Source organism: Suncus etruscus, chromosome 12 (genome assembly GCF_024139225.1).
Source record: "Suncus etruscus isolate mSunEtr1 chromosome 12, mSunEtr1.pri.cur, whole genome shotgun sequence".
Classification (NCBI taxonomy): Eukaryota; Metazoa; Chordata; class Mammalia; order Eulipotyphla; family Soricidae; genus Suncus; species Suncus etruscus.
Genome location: NC_064859.1, coordinates 26,437,198 through 26,459,689, shown reverse-complemented (window position 1 = coordinate 26,459,689; position 22,492 = coordinate 26,437,198). Strand labels below are relative to the sequence as shown.

The 22,492-nt window shown below is 41.2% G+C and overlaps 1 protein-coding gene across 1 annotated transcript in view; it reads right to left on the bottom strand.

The window, feature by feature from the left end:
- CNRIP1 (cannabinoid receptor interacting protein 1) overlaps positions 1-14,774 on the bottom strand; it is a 36,389-nt gene extending 21,615 nt beyond the window's left edge. Inside the window, exons 1-2 of the mRNA XM_049785119.1 lie at positions 14,256-14,774; positions 11,068-11,218 (exon numbers count right to left, since the gene is read on the bottom strand). Coding sequence (XP_049641076.1) covers positions 11,068-11,218; positions 14,256-14,434 — 330 coding nt within the window. The 5' untranslated portion in view covers positions 14,435-14,774. The remainder of the gene's footprint in view (positions 1-11,067; positions 11,219-14,255) is intronic.
- Positions 14,775-22,492: the final 7,718 nt, after the last annotated feature.

The following is a 22,492-nucleotide window of genomic DNA, read 5'->3' as shown; positions in this document are numbered from 1 at the left end:
GGAATAAAGTGGGTCCAGGAGAGATAGCATGAAGACAAGGCGTCGAAGGATGGTGGCTCAAATTCCTGGCATTTGGGGCTGGGTGGTGGCGCTAGAGGTGAAGTGCCTGCCTTGCCTGCGCTAGCCTTGGACGGACCGTGGTTGGATCCCCCTGCGTCCCAAATGGTCCCCCAAGCCAGGAGCAATTTCTGAGCGCATAGCCAGGAGTAACCCCTGAGCGTTACCGGTGTGGCCCAAAAACCAAAAAAAAAAAAAAAATTCCTGGCATTCCACATGGTCCACGGTGCCCACCAGGGGCTATCTCCGAGCATAGAGCCAGGAGCACCCTCTGAGCACTGCCTGGAGTTACCCAAAAGAAGCAAAACCAAATCAAATCAAAAAACAAAAACTAAAATAAAACAAAACAAAAAATGGACAAGAAAAAAAAGAAAAGAAGAAAAAGAAAGAAAAAAAACAAAAAGGGAGGAAGTGAAACAGGAGATTATTTTACATTTGGGGAGAAACAGGGTAAGAGGTAGTGTTATACAGGTCTATACTTATGATCAAAGTATAGGCTTCCCATTGTCTTTTGAGATTTCCTTGTGAGGTGTGCGGACCAGGCAGGGAGGTCTTGGGTAGAATTCTTGCAGTGAGGGTCCTTTGGAGCTAGATCCGGTATCAAGCCATAGTCCCCATTAGGGAGAGGTGATTAGGAGGACCACACTGCATGAGTCAGTCAGAGTGTTGGTTGTATTTTCTTGCCGGGAATGAGGTGAGAGCTTGAGTGGGTGTTTCTTCACTTGGGTAGTGGGTACTGGTTCGTTGGGGTAGGAGGTCGGTCTTGATGCCTATTGGATTAAGAACTGAGGGTGAAGAGTTAATATGTGGTGGGGATATCGGGCATGGGATTGAGGGGTCAAGGGATAGTCAAATTTCTGGAGGAGGGGGAGGGAATAATAAATGGGAGGGGTTATATGGGTATAGGTGTGGGTTGTTTGTGGTTTAGGTTTGTCCCTTAAGGAGGATTCCTATCTCTGTGTGCTCCTACCCACATATAAACATATAGAAGTTAGCTTAGGTGTATATTAATGTAGAGAGGTGGGGAGGGCAAGAGGTGCGCTGAGTACAGAAAGATAGGTAAGTATAGTACTTGTAAGGAAAGGAAACTAAAAGATCAACTTTTGGATATGTATAGGTTTCGTGTCTCGACTACTGACTGCTGTGTTAGTGAGGTCTATCTATATAGGTATTTACTCTTTGCAGTATTGTCCACAGCACCCTATAAGTCAGCTTTCCTTTCCTATAGAGGAGGTAACCATGTGGTTTTTATTTGACATAGATTGAACTGATGATAGTGAGGAGGAGAAGGTGGAAGAAGAGGGAGAAAAGAAGTGAGAGAAGGAAAAACAAAACAAAACAAACCAACAATCAAACATCAACAACAACAAAAATATGAAGTAATGAGAACAGAGGGTACAAGAGCAAGGGCCTGTTAGTTTGCTTGAATGTGTTCAATGCTTAGGCCCTGTAGTAAAAATCTGTAGGTCACGGTTGTTACTTTGGTGATCTGGCTGGTCATGTGCTTCAGGTCCTAAAAGAAGGCATAATCTAGAGATAAACGGTATATTAAAGAGTTTTATCCGGCCATTTTCATGATTCAAGCTGAGTATGGTGCCTCGTGTGACTGAGCACTGAGGTACCACCGTAGTATGTTCACCCTTTGTCTCCAGGAACCCCTGTTCTCTCTATGCTGCTGTTTCTTCTGTTGCTGGTTTCATTATAATATAATGTGTAGTCGGACTTTGTGTTGTTTCTCTTCCCTTTGTTTTTGGGCTCTACTCCCTAGTATATGGTGATTATTATAGTGTTTGAGGTTTCTATCCTGTTACACCCTGTTATTTAATCGCAGGGTATTGATTGTGTATCTGGTGTATATTCTAGGTATTTCAGAATAGTGCTATCATTCTGTGTTTATCGTTCATCTTCTGGCTTGCTTCGTTTAACATAATATGTTCTAGGTCCATCCACATTGCTGCAAAGTCTGTGATTGTATAATTTCTGACTGCCATGTAGTATTCCATTGTGTATATATACCACATCTTAATGATCCACTCATCTGTTGTTGGACATCAAGGTTGGTTCCAAGACTTGGCTATTATACTGAGTGCTGCGATAAATAGTGGGGTGCACACATACTTTGGGATGAATGTCCTTCTGACTTGGGGGTAGATACGTAGGACAGCAATTGCTGGGTCCAATGGCAACTCAATTCTGAGTTCCTTGAGCACTCTCCAGACTGTTCTTCATAGGTGTTGGACTAGGGGGCATTCCCACCAGCAGTGGATGAGAGTGCCTTTCATACCGCATCCCAGCCAACAGAGATTGTTCCCATTATTTTTGATGTGAGCCATCCTTACTGGTGTATGGTGGTACCTCATTGTTGTCTTGATTTGGATTTCCCTAATGATGAGTGAAGGTGAGCATGTTTTCATGTGTTTGTTGGCCATCTTTCGGTCTTCCTTGGAGAAGTGTCTATTCATTTAATCTCCCATTTTTCTATGGCTTTATTTGGTTTTGGGGGACTCAGCTTTCTGAGTGCTTTGTATATTCTGGTTATCAGCCCTTTATCTTATATGTTGAGTGCGAAAATTTTTTTCCATTCAGTTAGCTGTCTTCTTATTTTAAGTTGGGTTTCCTTTGCCATGCAGAAGTTTCTTGTTTTGATGTAATCCCATTTGTTTATGTTTGATGCTAGAGTCCTTGCCATTGGTGTTCCATCCTCGAAGACTTTTTTAATATATAGGTCTTCGAGTGTTCTGACTATTTTTCCTCAATAAACTTTATAGATTCTGATCTAATTTTAAGGTCTTTAATCCATTTTGAGTTGACTTTTGTATAAGGACTTTTGTATGAGGTATGGGTCAATTTTCAGTTTCTTACAGATGGTTTTCCAGTTGTACCAACACCATTTGTTGAAGAAACTTTCTTTGTTCCATTTCAAGTTCTTGGCTCTATTGTCAAATATTAGTTGACTGTATATCTGGGGATTTATGTCTGGAAATTTTCTTCTAACCCACTGGTCTGAGGCTCTGTTTTTGTTCCAGTACCATGCTGTTTTGATCACTATGGCTTTATAGTATAGCTTCAGTTAGGTAAAGAGATGCCACCCAGCTTCTTGTTTTTCAGTATCTGTTTGGCTATCCTGGGTCTTCTTTGGTTCCAGATGAATTTTATGATTGATTGTTCTAAGTCTTGAAAGAATGATACCTGGACTTGGATGGGAATTGCATTGAATCTATATAGAAGTTTGGGTAGGATAGTCGTTTTGATTATGTTGATTTACCTACCCCTGAGCATGGGATGCTCTTCCATTTCCTTAGATCATCTTCAATTTCTTTCTGAATTGTTTTGAAATTTCCCTGGTATAGATTCTTCACTTCCTTTGTAAGGTTGATTCTGAGGTACTTAATATTTTTGATACTATTTTAAATGGAATTGTATTTTTTTTTTTTGGTTTTTGGGTCACACCCGGCAGTGCTCAGGGGTTATTCCTGGCTCCAGGCTCAGAAATTGCTCCTGGCAGGCACGGGGGACCATATGGGACGCCGGGATTCGAACCGATGACCTCCTGCATGAAAGGCAAACGCTTTACCTCCATGCTATCTCTCCGGCCCCGGAATTGTATTTTTTTTTTTTTTTTGGTTTTTGGGTCACACCTGGCAGTGCTCAGGGGTTATTCCTGGCTCCAGGCTCAGAAATTGCTCCTGGCAGGCACAGGGGACCATATGGGGCGCCGGGATTCGAACCGATGACCTCCTGCATGAAAGGCAAACGCCTTACCTCCATGCTATCTCTCCGGCCCGGAATTGTATTTTTAATCTCTCTCTCCTCAGCTTCTTTATTTGTACGCTACTGTCTTTTGTGTATTGACTTTGTATCCAGCCACTTTGTTGTAATGGTTAATTGTTTCTAGGAGTTTTACTGTGGACTCTTTAGGGTTTTCAATGTATATCATCATATCGTCTGCAAAAAGAGATAGTTTGAGTTTCTCTTTTCCAATTTAGATTCCTTTGATTCCTTTCTCTTGTCGGATTGCTATTGCAAGGACTTCTAAGATTATATTGAATAAGAGTGGAGAGAGTGGACAGCCTTGCTTCGTTCCTGACCTTAGTGGAAATGCTTCTAGTTTTTCGTCATTGAGGATAATGTTGGCTGTGGGCTTTTCATAGATAGCTGTAACTATCTTGAGAAAGGTTCCTTCTAACCCTATTTTGCTGAGTGTCTTCAACATGAAAGGGTGTTGGATTTTGTCAAACGCCTTCTAAAAGAGTAAATCTTAAGAAATTTCACCAAGGCCAGGGTAATAGTACAGTGGGAGGCATTTGCTTTGCATGTAGCAATCTGAGTTTGATCTTTGTCCTCTCCTATGTTTCCCCAAGCACCATCAGGAGTAATTCCTGAGTAGAAAACCAGAAATAACTCCTGAACACCATTAGGTGTGGCTCCAAAACAAACAAAAATTATCACCATAAGAAAAAAATTCTTAACTATGTGAGATGGATGTTAATGAGAAAAAAATGACCATATAAAAATCAGTTTATTTTGCTGAGTAAGCCCAGGCAAGAGCATGGCTGGGAGGAAAAAAATACTTGTTGAACAGCAGCAGCAGGACAGGACATGTAAAGTCAGTGCAGTTTGGACTTAAAAAATGCTATTTTGAACTAAACAGAGGTGTATAAGTTCAGGCAAGAGCATGACTGCTTGATTTCTCTCTTCAGCCACGCATTTCTTCTAGTCAAGTAGTCCCCAACACAACACACAAAAAACAGTACAACCCTACAAAGATCATAGTGGAAAAAACAATGCAGAATCCCACCACACCTTATGACTAAATTTGCTAGTTCTGAAGACTCAACCAACATCAGCCACCTATATAATCTACCTGATCAGGACTTTAGGAAGGAAATGTTAAGGCTATTTAAAGAACTCAGAAAAACCATTGAACAAATTGTCCATAAGACTCAAGAGTATATGAAAGTAGAAATAAGGGCCAGAGAAATAGCATGGAGGTAGGGTATTTGCCTTGCATGCAGAAGGATGGTGATTTGAATCCCGTATGGTCCCCTGAGCCTGCCAGGAGCAATTTTTGAGTGCAGAGCCAGCAGTAATCCCTGAGCATTGCCGGGTGTGACCCCAAAACAAACAAACAAACAAACAAAAAAGGTAGAAATGAGAAAACTTCAAACAGAAATAATGGGACTGAAAAACATGATAAATGAAATGAAAGCATCACCAACAGAGTAACAGCTGCTGAAGTCAGAATCAGTGAGCTAAAAGATAAGCTGTATAATACTTCCATTCAGCAGAAGGAATTTGAAAATAATCTTAAAATAAATGAATAGAAGAAAAAATATCCTCAAAACAAATGAACGAATAAAAATAGACCTTTGGGATACATTTAATAAAAACAACAGAAGAATCATTGGGATCCCAGAGGGCCAGGAAGAAAACCCTTATGAAGAAGTAACAGTCAAAGTCATCATTGCCAAGAGATTCCCAGAAATGAAAAGTGCTTGCACCAATATGCACATGAAAAAAATGGTCCACATCACTGATCATCAGTGAGATACAAATTAAAATAACAATGAAATATCTCCTCACATGGAGACTAGTACACATCACAAAGAACAAGAACAACCAGTGCTGGTGTGGATGCCTCAAGGGACTCTCATTCATTGCTGGTGGGAATGTAGACATACCAACAAAAGAAAAAATAAAATCATATTATCATATCAATAGATTTAGAGAAGAAGGCATTTGATAAGGCCCAATACCCATTCATGATAAAAACTCTCAACAAGATGGGAATGGGAGGACCTTTTCTCAATACAGTCAAGGCCATTTACGACAAGCCCATAGCAAATATTATACTTAATTGAGACAAAGTAAAAGCCTGTCCTCTAAAATCTGGTACAAGACAAGGCTGCCCATCTCACCACTCCTATTTAACATAGTACTGGAAGTACTTGCCTTAGCAATTAGGAAAGAAAAACGGTAACAAGGGCATCCAGATAGAAAAGAAAGAATTCAAGCTCTCACTGTTTACAGTCAAAAAGCTTCTAAACACAATAGATTTGTATAGCAAAGAGGCAGGCTAGAAAATTAACATGCAAAAATCAATAGCCTTCTTATAGACTGATCACTCTGGAAAGAACTGGGTGCTGAAAGAGGATAAAAAGATATGCATGATACTCCTTCCTTAGCAAACTACCCTATCCAAAAAGGTGGGGGAGAGAGAGAGACAGACAGACAGACAGAAACAGTGCAGTGAATGCCTATCTTAGTGGCAGGTTGGGAGGGTAGGTAGGAAGGAAACTGCAGACATTGGTTAAGGGAACATGCACCTGTGAAGGGTAGTGTACATCCTATGACTGAAACTCAACCATGAACAATTTGGTAACCAAAGAGCTTAAATAAAATAATCACATAAAATAAATTTATTTCTGTTGTGATAGTAATAAAAATTTTATTTTATTTTATTTTATTTTTTTTGGTTTTTGGGCCACACCCGGCAGTGCTCAGGGGCTACTCCTGGCTGTCTGCTCAGAAATAGCTCCTGGCAGGCACGGGGGACCATATGGGACACCGGGATTCGAACCAACCACCTTTGGTCCTGGATCGGCTGCTTGCAAGGCAAACGCCGCTATGCTATCTCTCCAGGCCCAAAATTTTATTTTTAAAAATATAAAATATTTTTATATATGGGGCCGGAGAGGTGGCGCCAGAGGTAAGGTGTCTGCCTTGCAAGCACTAGTCAAGGAAGGACTGCGGTTCTATCCCCTGGTATCCCATATGGTCCCCCCAAAGCCAGGGGCAATTTCTGAGCACTTAGCCAGGAGTAACCCCTGAGTATCAAATGGGTGTGGCCTGAAAAACTAAAAAAAAAAAAAACTGAAGAAAAAAAATTTATAAAGTAAATTTTATAATTTTATGGAAAGTTAACAAAAACTTGTGAAATACATAATTTTCTATGAATAATTATCTGTAGAGAATGCTTCAGGCTGTAATATAAAATAGGTAGAGATCAAAGATCTAAGTAGTTATACTTTTGCATTTGTAAATAATACAAAAGTATTAAATTAATAAGTAAATAAATATTAAGTAAATAAATAATACTTTGTAAAGTTCAATATTAACTGTTAACTTGCTCCTACTGACAAAGATTCAATGCAATGTAACTAAAACCCTAACTATTGATAAAATTGGTGAATTAATCATAAAAAATCTATAAAAAAATGCCAAGGTTCTAGAGTAGCCAAGATAATTTTGAACAAATAATACTTGAATATTTCTCCTACTCAAATTTAGAACTTCAATATAGACCACGCATGAAATGCTGGTTGAGCTCTTCAGGATTTTCTGATTTTCAAATTTAAAAGAGTGCTACATAATTAACTAGTATTCTTTTTTTTTTTTGGTTTTTGGTTTTTGGGCCTACCAGGCGGTGCTCAGGGGTTACTCCTGTCTGTCTGCTCAGAAATTGCTCCTGGCAGGCACGGGGGACCATATGGGACACCGGGATTCAAACCAACCACCTTTGGTCCTGGATCGGCTGCTTGCAAGGCAAACACCATTGTGCTATCTCTCCGGGCCCAATTAACTAGTATTCTTATAGATTAATGAATTAAATATTAAGTGTACAAGTCTACACTGTTTTTTTCTTTTTTTTGGTTTTTCGGGCCACACCCATTTGATGCTCAGTGGTTACTCTTGGCTAAGTGCTCAGAAATTGCCCCTGGCTTGTGGGGGACCATATGGGACACCGGGGGATCGAACCACGGTCCTTCGTTGGCTAGTGCTTGCAAGGCCAACACCTTGCCTCTAGTGCCACCTCGCCGGCCCCAAGTCTACACTTTTTTTTAAGAAAGTCTACTCCTTTTTTTTTCTTTCACCCAAGACACTATTTATTCAGTGAAAAGTTAGGAACAGATTGAGGTGCCGAGGGGAACATGGGGACATAAAAAATGCAGTTTCCATGGTGGGTGGAGACATCAATGCCATGGGCTTCATGCCAAGTCTACTCTTTTTTAAGAGTTAAATATGTACTTATCTTGTAACTCATCAAACTCATCAAATTTCTTCTTTTTAGGTATTTTTTCAAAAGAAGTAAAAACTTGTTTACATTAATCCTTAACACAGAAATATTTATCTAATTTGAAGAAATAGTTCAAAGAAAAAAATGAAGAGGTCAAAGTCAGGGAAGAGCTTAGGGGCTAGAGCCCATACTTCGCATGCACAAGGCCTCAATACAATTGTCATTGCATGGCTCCCTGTGCACCGCATGGGCTGCACTGGTGCCCCCAGCATGCTGGGCTCAAGTGGCATGAAATTGCTTGTAAAAGAGTATATCGAAAACAAATAACTAAATAGCAAGTAAGAGGATGAAGAAACTCTAGTGTATTCGCAGAATGGAATATTATTCAGTGAAGTAAGGAACTAACCATTCATACATGCAACAATAGATGACTCTCAAGAGCATAACACAAAATGAAAAAAGTTAGATGAAATAAACTGTGACTTTATTTAACTGAGCTACCAAGATAGTAAGCTCAATGTAAGGTGGGCTAGGTTAGGGACTGATTTCAAGTGGGCATGAAGATAATTTTGGGGAGAAGGATAAAAGAAAAGTGCTATAATTTTGAGGGGGTAGTGATTATATAGAGTGCCTCATTTAACATTAGTATGGTTTTTTGGTTACCATATTGTATATAAAAGTTGCCATAAAAACTTTCCATAGGGCTCGGAAAGATAGCACAGCGGTGTTTGCCTTGCAAGCAGCTGATCCAGGACCAAAGGTGGTTGGTTTGAATCCCGGTGTCCCATATGGTCCCCCGTGCCTGCCAGGAGCTATTTCTGAGCAGACAGCCAGGAGTAACGCCTGAGCACCGCCAGGTGTGGCCCAAAAACCAAACCAAAACCAAACCAAAACAAAACAAAAAAACTTTCCATTAATTCCTATCAGAGTTAAGATGAATCTAAAAAGAAAGAGTCTTGTAACACCAAACCCTTAACTTTTTTTTTCTTCCAGGGATTATTTCTGTCTTTATGCTCAAGGACCACTTTTTGAAGTGTTTGAAGATTACATGGGGTGCTTGGGATCTATCCCAGGTCACCAGGTGCAAGGTAAGTGTTTCAGGTTTGGTCCCCAAGGTTGATTCTTTACTCAGTAAACTATCTCTCTAGTACTATCAACTGCCTACTTAACAGCATATCTAGAGCAAGTCTTTGTCTTATCCTCTGAAATAGGCATGAGGAGCTTCTTGGACTCACTTGAACACATTAAATTCTTCCCCAACTCTTAACTTAGTCCCTTCCATTTTCCTTCAATCTTACTCATTCTTAGCTCTTTCTTTAAAAATTCAGACTTCAAAATCTTAGATGATGTGTTACCTGGCATTTGTTCTAAGGGCACTTCTAAGTTTCCCCTACATCTTATACTAATTATTATTTACTTTTATATGTTAATTTTTCCTCATCTAAGTATGAGTATGTTTTTCTCATCTAGAAAGAAATTCCATTTATCCAGGGATATTTTTTTATTTGTGTTTGCCTTTGCTTTGGGGTCATAATCAGTGCTATCAGAGGCCACTCAGGAAACAATGTGTGGACCATGAGTTAAACCCATGGCTTAGATTTTTATTCTTTCTGGTATTTATTTTATTTATCACACTTGTCTAAGTACCCATTGTATAAGGAGAAAATGTATAAAATATACCATATAAGTAGAAACTTTCTATATTACCTAATTAATAATACATTAAAATTAATGCATTATGTTTAAGTGTTATTTTAGGAAATAGGGAATGGTTTTCTATTTGAAAGTTCATTATATAATTTTGCATTAATATATCAGAGATCAATTATATCCAGAGAGGGAAAAAGTAGATAAAATCAGTGTATCTTATTTTTGTTTTTGATTTTGTGCCATACTTGGCAGTGATCAGATCTTACTCTTGGCTCTATGCTCAAAAATCACTCCATATTGCCAGGGATAGAGTTTGTATGACAAGCCCCTTTACACTGTACTATCTCTAGTCCCGACATCATTATAGATCTTCTAGTTAAACAATCTTTAAATTTTTAATGGAAAACATAAACTTTTAATACAATGAATATTTGAAGCTTATATTTCACTTAGTAAAGCCTTAGAGATAAGGAAACTCATTTATCCCTTAGTAAGCAATATTACTCTAGAAATGTAAGTTAATACATAAGGACAAAGAATAAGTCAGAAAAATGACAGTTACATGTGGATTATGAACATCAATCTGAAAAACTAAAGATCTCTAAAGAAAAATTTTGGTTAAACCAGTCCAATAAGGTACTTATTACAAAATACAGAACACATTATCTAATAATATGTTAAATAGGGACCGGTGAGGTGGTGCTTGATGTTAAGGTATCTGACTTGCAAGCGCTAGCCAAGGAAAGATCACGACCGCGGTTCGATCCCCTGGAGTCCCATATGGTCCCCCCAAGCCAGGGGCAATTTCTGAGCGCTTAGCCAGGAGTAACCCCTGAGCATCAAAGGGGTGTGGCCCGAAAAACCAAGAAAAAAAAAAGTTAAATAATTCAATATTAAATACTTAACTAATTAAATGAGTTAATATTGGAATAAAAATAGAAAAATCAATGAGGGCCTGGAGAGATAGCACAGTGGCGTTCGCCTTGCAAGCAGCCAATCCAGGACCAAAGGTGGTTGGTTCGAATCCCGGTGTCCCATATGGTCCCCCGTGCCTGCCAGGAGCTATTTCTGAGCAGAGAGCCAGGTGTGACCCAAAAACCAAAAAAAAAAAAAAAAAACCCCAAAAAAAACCAAAACAAAAAAGAAAAATCAATGGGCTTAGAAAGTATAATTTAACATTTTTTCCATACAAGAAATTACTCTGAAATTAATCATAGAAGCATAGATTAATTAATTGTATTGGAGTGTTATGGGAAAATTAATTTCAATATGCAATCATGAATATGTTTTCATTTTTCCTGGAACCACATCCTGACACTCCCCACTCCCTCCACAGGCCTTACCGGCATGGTAATCTGGATGGGCTGTCGTTCACCGCTCTTCGTTGGGGCCACACCTTCTGTGTCATATATGCCTGTATAAACAATTCTGTCCCCATCAGGCTCTTTAGACTTCAGCTCTAGAGGTACAACCACTCCACCAATGGAAATATTCCTGCAATGGATTTGAGTTTATCAAGGGTTGTAGAAATCAATTTAGGAACCCTGTCCTGGTCTACCCCCAGCTCTACACAGGAGGGCTCTACAGGTACCTGCTAAAGGAAAGACTGCAATATGGTAGACTGTTCTGAACATCAAGGAGGCTGAGTTCTCCAGTTAAGTAATCACTTGTATCTAGACCAAAATTTCTTAAACTTTTTCCACTGGCAATAGCTTTTTCCTCAAGAATTTTTTTCCGTTTGTTTTTGGGTCACACCCAACAGTGCTCAGTATTTATTCCTGGCTGAATGCTCAGGAATCACTCCTGGCAGGATATGGTGCACATTGGGTGCTGGGGATTGAACCATGGTTGACCACATGCAAAAAGTGTGCTGCCTATTATCTATCTCTTCGGCCCTCTCAACAAACATTTACACAACCACTACATCCAGTTTGTGATTCACAGTTTTAGAGGCACCAATCAATTGTTCTCTAAAATAAAGTCATTATTTTTGGAAAAGGCCAGTTAGACTCTAACGGTCCTCCTCTTTAGTCTATATCCAGCCTTATCCCCAAATATCAGAATTCAGTTGGTTTAGCAGGGATCTCAAACTCAATTTACCTGGGGGCTGCAGGAGGCAGTCAGGGTGATCCTTGAGTGCAAAGTCAGTAGTAAGCCTTGAACATTGGGGGGTGTGACCCAAACAACTAAAACAAAACAAAACAAAAAAAGATTCCTCTAGGGCAGGGCCACAAAATGTTGTACGAAGGGCCACAAATGGCCCGTGGGCCACGAGTTTGAGACCCTTGGTTTAGGGTGTGGTTAGGTGGTGTATATTTATTTTAAAATTCTCTGGATAATTTTAATATGTGTGTACTGTTGAGAACCACTTAACTATTTCTGGAATAATTTTTTTTCCTGATCCAAAAATCAGAAGGTGCGTTTGAGAGACTCTTCCATAAGCTGAGCACATCCTCAGAACTTCTCATTGTCATCATTCTTTTGAATTAGACCAACAGTCTCAAAGTGTAATCTCTGGGCCAACAATGTCAAAATTATCTACTCAACTAGCTAGAATGCCAAAATTTAAGCCCCACCTTAAAGTAGCAAATAAGAAACTCCAGTATGGGGTTTAGCCAACTGTGTCATAATAATTCCTTGGGGTAAATTTTTAGTATACTGAGTTTTGAGAATCACTGGTTTAGGGCACTGAGAAACCAATGATAAAGTTTAAATGTAACTAGAAATATCTTTCTCTATTACAATACTTTCCATTTGTAGCCTGGATGACAAAAAGTAACTACTCTAAAGAAAATGGCCTATAGAATTGAAAGCACAAGAAAAAGGGTTGTGAGGGAAGATAGGCAAGGGAGTCTAGGAAGTATAGAGCAGTACAGACCCCTGGGAAATGTGAGGTTTCTGGGTGCATGGCACCTGGGGGACACTGACATAGGAGCCAGGAGCATCACAGAATTCCCAAGTTTAATTATTGGATTAAGGTCTGCCACATGGGGGCCATTACAAGTTCACAGAATTCATGGCTTTGGATGGACTATTAAAAGTGTAAAAGTGAGGGACGGAGAGATAGTATGGAGGAAAGGAGTTTGCCTTGCATGCAGAAGGTTGGTGGTTCGAATCCCGGCATCCCATATGGTTCCCTGAGCCTGCCAGGGGCGATTTCTGAGCCAGGAGTAATCCCTGAGCGCTGTGGGGTGTGACCCAAAACCAAAACAAAAAGTGTAAAAGGGGGGACTGAGAGATAAAATGGAGGTAGGGCGTTTGCCTTGCTTGCAGAAGGACAGTGGTTCGAATCCTGGTATACCATATGGTTCCCGGAGCCTGCCAGGAGGAATATCTGAGCGTAGAACCAGGAGTAACGCCTGAGCGCTGCTGGGTGTGACCCCAAAAAACAAACAAAATAATAATAAAAAAAGTGTAAAAGTGGATGGAGAGAGAGTAAAGCGGGCACAGAGCCTGCCTTGCATGAGGTTCATCTCTGGCATCTCATATCGTCCCCTGAACTACCAGTGATTACTAGGTACAAGGCCAGGAGTAACACCTGAACATCACCAGGTGTGCCTCCAACCCCAAATAAATATGTAGAAAGTGTCAGGGGGAAAATCAAAGACCTTCCTCTCCTTCCCACCCCTCTATTCAGTGTTCATAAAAGAGGTCCTTTATTTGGGGGTGGGGATGGGGCACACCATATGGCTGACAGGAAAAGAACCTGGGTTCAGTGCAAGCAAAGCAAATGCCCCCACCTGCTATTGCAGATGGTCCCTATTATCCTCCTTTCATGCCAGGCTTCATTCTTGCCTGGGTCAAGGATTCCTTGCTGGGCCTTCTTGGTTTTTCCATCTAGGGCTCTAGTCTGTGAGGAAAGATTACCTTTGCCACAAATAACCCAAATCCATGTTTTGTTTTAAGGGTGTTTCTAATCACAGATACCATCTCCAGCTTAGCAGAAAAAGAAAATAAAATGAATAAAAACAAAAACTCCCCTTTCCCCTACTCCCGAATCTGGGCCTCAGCAAGAAAATGGTTTTCCTCTGATTGTGGCTACTCCGTTAGCTGGCACCTCTAAGCTGGTCTTAGAGCGTGGATGGAGGAGCGCGGCAGGAAGCCCCAGAAACACCTCTGCCTCGTGCCTGGACTCCTCAACCTCACCTCCCTCCTGCAGTCTAGCGGGCAAAAAAATGGGCAAGGTGTCAGGTACCAGCAATCGAGAGTCGGGATTGCGGTAATGAGCCCACCCGCAGCGAGAGCTTCTTCCACCGGGCCGCACCCGGCCGCTTCCAGGCTGGAAAAAGTCTGCACCGCGGGGTTGGGCGCAAGGGCTGGGAATTGCTCCAAATTTGCAAAGTGATGATAGGCCAATCCCTGTTTGAAAGGGCGCGGGGAAGTGGGAATCAAAGAAAGATAAGCAAAAAGCAAAAGAGAGGACGTGGGGGGATTGGGGAGCTGCCCTTTTGGCCAACCTCCAAAACCCTCTGGGGTCTGGTTCCGAGCCCCCCCACACCCCTTAGCAGCTTTGGCGCGCGCCTGCACTCACTCGACCTGCAGCGTGGTGGGCTTGATCTTCACCTCCACCTTGTAGGAGGACCCGGTGAGCAGCTTGATGGTTCGGTTCTGGCCGAAGCGCTGCCCGTCCACCTTGTAGAAGACCGGGCCGTCGTTGGGCTGGATGCGCAAAGCGATGGAGAGGCGCACGAGGCCGGGCAGGTCCCCCATAGCTGGGCGCTGGGAGATGGGCGGCTCGGGAGGTGGAGGACGGCGCGGGATGCGGCCGAGAGGCTGGAGCGCGGTGGGCGGAGAGGACGCGCGGGGAGGGCGAGGGAAGCGGCGGAGGGGAGGCTCGCCAGCAGCCTCTTGTCAGGCTGGGGGCCCCTGGTTTTGTCGGCTTGGAATAGCACCCCCAAATACCGCAGTGAGAGGCTCGGGGCTGCCCCATCGATGCCCCGCTCCCCGGGCACGGTCCTGGGATCCGACACGGGTACGCACTGGCTTGGTGGATCGGCGCGATTGGGTGCGAGGGAGTTAATCTTGTTTACGCATCACGATCCCCTTCAACCCGGGAAGAGGACGCGCTGGCTCCTCCTCGCCTGGCGCGGGGCGGGTGGAAGGAGGCCCGGGAGGGAGCCGGTGCCGGGCTGCAGCGACCCGGGGTTTGGGTCCCACCCTGGGCCAGCTAACTCCCCTGAACGGGGTTCGTGGCTGGTGCGGCCAAGGGGAGGAAAGGACGCGGTATGCGCGCGGGGCAGGAAACCGCTAATCAAATATATTTCCGTGTCAGGAAATAAAAAGGATTTGCAAAGCGAAGGTGGAAGGAAAACTCAAATTCCATTTCCCAGAGCCGGCTTAGCTGCAGCTGCAAGATTTAGGGGTAGGAGCCAAGAAAAGTGAAATCAAGATGAAAAATAAATCAAGACACATTCAGGGGAATCTGTGTCTTCTCTTGGGGTGTGGATTTCTACCATGCATATTCTTGTTCCGAGAATGATAAACAAAATACGTGTTTTGTTTGTTTGTTTGTTTATTATTTTTGCACAGATCTGGAAGGTGAGCAGCCCACCCAGGAAAAGGCAAACAGCCCATTTTTAAAGCGCAGCTAAGGACAGTGGGCCAGCGCAGGGATCAGCCAAAGATGGTTGGTGACAAAGCCCTCCGCAGAGCTTAGATGGCCCCGAACGGCGCCGCTTCTCCAGTGACAGATTTGAGCTTTAAGCGTGATTCTTTAGCGTCTTTCTGGCCCAAATGGAAGGTCAGCGGTTTGGGAAGCAGGGGGAGAAGGAGGTGGGAAGGCACCGCAGGAAGCTGCAGCTCTAAACGAGCTGCTTCAGCACCACCGAGGTGGATAGTGTCATCCAGGGAACTCACCTGAGCTGGAGAAGGACCTTTTTTTTTTTTTTGCCAATAAAGACGTGGGTTTGCATTTTTTGGCTATTTCGCACCCGGCTTTTCTTTAGAAATTATGTCATCTCGAGGGGCTGGAGAGATAGTATAGTGGGTATGGCGTTTGCCTTGCATGCGTCCGACCCAGGTTCTACTCCCGCATTTCATATAATACCCTGAGCGCTGCCAGGTATACCCCAACCTCCCCCCCCCCCCAAAAAAAAAAGAGTTATTTCGAAAGTGACAGATCTCTCACTTTACAAAATTAAATCAACTTTAACTTTCATTTCAGGTTTTTTTTTTCACCCCCAATGTTCCCTATACTACTTTTGGAATGATACAAAATCTTGGAGGGCTACGTTTTTTTTTTCTCTTTCAACACGATCATTTGCTTCACTGACATTTATGAGATTTACTGGTACACCATGGTTACTAGCATTAAATCATCCTTAAAAGTATTATATAGTCTTCACATAAAACATGTTGGAGTGTCCCAGTAAAACTTGGAAGCAGGGGGGCTTTCTGTCTTCTGTAAGGGACCCTCCCTTTGATATTCGCTAATTTAACCAATTCCTTCAGAATTTACTTTCATTGACTTTGGGAAAGGGAAGTCTCATCTTCTGTTTAATGAGTGGGGGAAGTAAATGCTCTGATAGGATTGGTGTGAGGGTCAGTGCCTAATTTAATATAGGTAACTATTACTGAGTGGAAATTCAAACATCAATAAACATAACAAGAATGCTCAGACATCCCTTATCATTTTATTATTAATTTGACATTATTTTACAACCTTATAAAGTTTCAGTTAGGTAGCTTAATGTCTCTGTGGGGGTAGAGAACTCACAACACCTGCTACCAATGTTTCAGTACTAGAAAAACCTTGGGCAGGGCATATGAATCAGTGATAGTGACCAATGCCTCACTCAGTCGCTGTCACCTCCAAAAAAGTTCTCTGCGACAGCACCAGGAATCAAACTCCCCCCAGAGAGTTCCTAATACCCCACTGGCACCAATTTGCCCTACTTGATAAGGACATCCTGATAATGAGGAAACAGCGACAACTTGATCTAAAAGCAGGTTGCCCTACCTCATCACCTAACAGTAAGATGAAATAAGAAGACACTCCATACTTAGATCTGTACAAAAACCCAAAACCAAGATCACTAATTACAAAAGACTGACTTTTACAACTGTGACTGACCAATAAGTAAGACCCTAGTCTAGGCTATGGCCTCGGACTTGTACAAAGACCAAGATCTCTAATTCTAGATGTCTGACTTTGACAACCATGACTGAACAGAACTTCTGGAACCATAAGGAAAGACTCTATACTAGGCTTCATTCTAGGATCTGTGCAAAAACCAAGATCACTAATTATAGAAAACTGACTACAACAACCATGATGGAGCAGAACTTCTAGAACCATAAAGAAAGACTCTCTCCTAGACTTCATCCTAGGATCTATGCAAATATCAAGATCTCTAATGACAGACAACTGATTTAATCAGCCACAAGTGAGCAGAATGTTCCCTGGTACTGTAAAAAGACCTTGAGGTTTGATAATGAGCATTTCCGGATCCTGTAATTGTTACTATGACAGTGTGTTTCAGGAGTGGAGGAACCCTGAATATCTTAGGCCAAGGAAGTTCTTTTTCTAATATCCCCAATACTTACTGTGCCTATGCAAAACCAAAACAAAACAAAAAAAAAACTTGCCACACTAGCCTTTTGTGTGTTTTTTTATTAATATCTTTACTTAAACACCTTGATTACAAATATGATTGTATTTGGGTTTCAGTCATGTAAAGAACACCCCTCTTCACCAGTGCAACATTCTCATCACCAATGTCCCAACTCTCCCACCTCCTCACCCCATCCTCACCTGTACTCTAGACAGGCTTTCTACTTCCCTCATTTATTCACATTGATAGTTCTCAATGTAGTTACTTTTCTAACTGTACTCATCACTCTTTATGGTGAGCTTCATGTCATGAGTGGGATCTTCCAGCCCTCCTCTCTTTTGTCTCTGAGAATTATTGTAAAAATGTCTTTTATTTTTCTTAAAACCCATAGATGAGTGAGACTATTCTGCATCTATCTCTCCCTTTGACTTATTTCACTCAATATAATAGATTCCAGGTACATCCATGTATAGGAAAATTTCATGACTTCATCTCTTTTGATGGCTGCATAATATTTCATTGTGGATATGTATCACAGATTCTTTGGCCATTCATCTGTTGAAGGGCATCTTGGTAATTTCCAGGGTCTGGCTATTGTAAATAGTGCTGCAATGAATATAGGTGTGAGGAAGGGATTTTTGTATTGTATTTTTGTGTTTCTAGGGTCTATCCCTAGGAGTGGTATAGCTGGATCATATGGGAGCTCAATTTCTAGTTTTTGGAGGAATCTCCATATTGCTTTCCATAAAGGTTGAACTAGACGGCATTCCCACCAGCAGTGAATAAGAGTTCCTTTCTCTCCACACCCCCACATCCTGCTTGTTCTCATTCTTTGTGATGTGCGCCAATCTCTGTGGTGTGAGATGGTACCTCATAGTTGTTTTGATTTGCACCTCCCTGATAATTAGTGATGTGGAGCATATTTCCATGTGCCTTTTGGCCAATTGTATTTCTTCTTTGACAAAGTGTCTGTTCATTTCTTCTGCCCATTTTTTGATGGAATTAGATTTTTTTTCTTGTAAAGTTCCATCAGTGCCTTGTATATTTTGGATATTAGCTCTTTATCTGATGGGTATTGGGTGAATAGTTTTTCCCACTCAGTGGGTGGCTCTTGTATCCTGTTTTCTTTGAGGTGCAGAAGCTTCTCAGCTTAATATATTCCTATCTGTTTATCTCTATTTCCACTTGTTTGGAGAGTGCAGTTTCCTTTTCCTTTTTTTTATTCTTTCCTTTTCATTTCTTTTTCTTATTTTTGTTATTATTTTTATTATTATTGTTCTTTTCGTTTTTTTTTTCTTGTTGCTGTTGTATTTTTTGTCAGTTTTACTTTTTTTGTTTGTTTTGTTTTTCTAACAGAACCACAGAACTTGAATCATCTTGTTTTGCCTTATAACTTGGGGGGAGGGGAAGTGAATGATACCAGGAGCAAACAGTCGCTTGAAATTTGAATGGAAATTAAAAAAATGATTAATCCTAAACACCAAACCCAAAGCCAATGGCAACAGAATAAAGACCCCCAATCTACAACAAGCTATACACAAAGGGGACCTGTTACACTACCAGTCCAAGGGACAAAAGGGGGGAAAGTATCTGATGCATGCTGGAAACGAATGGAGAGAGGGAGGACAACACTGGTGGTGGGCATAGCCCTGATTCAGTGTCACTGTGCTCCTTAAATATAATGTGAGACTTGTAATTCATATTGGTCACAATAAAAATTATATATATAAAAAAGATCTCTACCCATGGTTTCCATCCACCCCCTTTTTCCTCCTGTAACTACCATAATTTTCACTGAATTTAGAAGTTAAAAAGGCCTGATTCAATCAGAGCATTGCTGGGAGTCACACCACCCCCATCCCAACCAGCTCTGTGTCATGCTAGAGTATCCCTAAACCTCTTAGGGACTTCTTATATGATCATTTGCTCCTCTTACATTTGATAGATTTACAGGACTCACTATAGTTCCTAGCATTGAATTATCCTTAAAAGTAGTGATATATTCCTGGTAGATTTTACGTTTTTAAATCCCATTTTAAGAATTTATATTTAATAGATGTAAAATATTATTTTAAAGTGCTTATTTCTCAGTGTGAATTATCTTCGATTGGGATATCAACAAAGTAACCATAATTATCATGAGTTTGGTAATTGGTAAATTAAGCGCCAGTTAATCAGCAGTGGGCTTTGCAAAGGAATTGGGTTTATAGCATTCATGTTTGCTGTTTAGTCACTGTGCTGAATGCACATCTTAGACTTCAAAACACAATCAACTAGGGCCTGAGTAATAGTACAGTGGGTAAGGAGCTTGCCTTGCATGCAGCTGACTTGGCTATAATTCTCCAAATTCCATGTGGTTCCCTGAGCACTTCCAGGAGTAATTTGGAGTGCAGAACCAAAAGTAACCCTTGAGCATTGCTGTGCCTGGCCCCAAAACAAAAATAAAAATCATCAAAGGATAAGAAAATAAAACAAAACAAAATGCAATCAGCATTATAACTAAAGTCATAGTTATCAATGTATGTGATGTGATACAGATAGCCAATTTATGCACACATATACATAGACAGATAATCTAGTCCTAGTATCCTTACTTTGTCTTCATTTGATCCTTGTTTAGGTACAGACCTGCAGGATTCTACTTTTATTTTATTTTTAAATGAATATCAATGAAGTGTCAGATTTCTGTTCTTCTACTGTTGTGTTCAATAATTAACGATGGTGCTGGATGGAGGTGGATGGAGGGATTTTTCTCTGCCATCCCAGGCCAAGTGGCTCCACAATCCCCATTCAGCTGGCGGGTCCCAGGTTTAGGTGAACGGAGGAATCAGACTCATCCAGAGACAGGCATCAGGAAGCATCAGCTTTATTCATCCCTATCCACCACATGTGTGGCCTATATCATAACCTTTTAAGCATTAGCTATTCTTAGCTTGCCCTGCATCTTAACTCCTTTCAGCCATCTTCCCTTTGACCTCCATCCTGGCCAAAGACCAAAAGGTGAGAGAGCCAAAGGGCGAGCCCCTAATCCCCTGGGTCAAAGGCTTTATCTACCTTTTCCAAGACCCCACCCAGGAATGGGCGGGGTCTTGCAGGTAAGGCCAAGTTACCTAGGAAGAAAGGAGGGATGAGGCTTCATTCTACTTGTTAATTTATTTTATTTTTTTGGTTTTTGGGCCACACCTGGCACCACTCAGGGGTTACTTCTGGCTCTGCACTCAGAAATCACTCCTGACAGTGTTGGGGGACCATATGGGATGCTGGGATTCGAACCACGTCCTTCTGCATGCAAGGCAAACGCCTTACCTCCATGCCATCTCTCCAGCCCCTGCTTGTTATTCTTAATCAATTCACCACACATTTATATAAGAACTTTCTTTTGGGGGAGGAAGGAGTTTGTGCACACAGTGGTGTTCAGGAAACCATATGGGATGTCAGAGATTGAACCCTGGTCAGTCAAGTGCAAGATTTATCTGCTGCAAATAATTTTCTCTTCTTTCCCTATGAGAACTGTCTTACTTCGTTTTATTTGCTAGTTTTGAAGATAAAAACCATCCTTTTGGAGCAATTCTGAAGAGTTCAGGTTCTACTTTAGGCCAAGAGACTTGTGTAGCCATGGGAACATTAGGCCTCCTGCTTGTCTGGCAGCCTCTTGGGGGAATTAGTTACCTCCTCACAGTCACGTAGCAGCTCTGACTCAAGCTGGTGATCCCAGTGGGAGTCTTTACATGTGCTTGTGAAACCTTGCATGCATCTCTTCTAGGAGGTTTTAGCAAGAAAATTTCTTTACTTACACTTTAAGAAGGACACTTTTTTTTTTTTGCCATGGATATTATCTGTAAACCACCAAGACAATATGATTCACTTTTTCTCCAGAATTTTAAATAAAATATTCACTTTAAGTGACATTACACAAAGATTTTATTTTTTCGTGTTTAAAAATTGTGGAAAGGAACTGAAAACAAAACAGCAGGAAGAGCTGTACAAGTTCTTGCATATGGCCTTACCCACTGCTGATTGACGTTTGATCCTTGGCACCCATATGGTACTCTGAGCCCATAGGGTGTGATTACTAAGTACAGAACCAGGACTAAGCCATGAGCACCACCTGGTGTGGCCCCAAAACTGAAATAAAAATTGTTGTGGGCCAGAGAGATAGTACAGTGATTAAGGAGATTTTCTTGGATGTGGCTGACCCGGGTTTGATTTCCAGCATCCCATATGGTCCTTTGAGCACCACCAAAAGTGATTCCTGAATACAGAGCTAGGACCTTTGCTAGGTGTGGCCCCAAAGCAAAAACTAAATGAAAAACAAAAAACCTGTATATGCTTAACATGTGATATGCTTAAGATGTGGCCATCTTACCTATTTTATCCTATTGGGTGCTACATCCTACTCTGCTCAGAGGCTTTACACATGCAAACCTTAAGCTCTATCACTTCAACTGTACCCGTGGCTTCCTTTTTAATCATTATCAAGTTACCCAGTTTTTCAGCATTATGCAACTCATTGTTCCAGAATGTGTTTATCTCTCCAGCACAAACACTGGGCCTTAACACTAACTTTCAATTACATCCTTTCTAAAATCCCCTGTACTCCCTGACCATACATTTCTGCTTTCTTTTTTCTTTTTTTTCCACTTAGCACTCCCCCATCAAATGCTCATTAGAGAGGCCTAAATTTAGCACTCCCTACTTTCACCCTACTACAGTTTTTGAAACAATTTTAACATCTAGATTTATAAATATATAATTTACTTATTTACTTAAGCATTTTTTCCACTATCAGCACATAAATATCTTTAAGACAGAGTGCTATTCTAGTCAAAACAGTTTTCTCCAGTACTAGTAGCCTTAGCAAAGCATACAGGATTATTTGTTAAATCGATGGATCGATGAATTAATTCTTTAATATTAGTTGTAATAATCGCCTTCATCAGGCCAAGTCAAGTTTCACCTTAAAGCTTTTATTGGCTAGGTCAGCCCTCACCAATACCCAGTTTCTTTCAAGTCCTAGTTACAATTGTTAGTGGTAAATTGTGAGTAGATTCTTGCTCTGTTATGCAAAAATAATTAATGGTTGAACTATTCTTATAACAACTATTTCTCTCAGTTAAGATAAGAACACAAACACTGGAATGGGAGAAACTGAGACTACCTGTGAAAGCAGTAAGGGAAGTCTCTCAAAAGGGTACTTCTACAATGGCTTTTATGA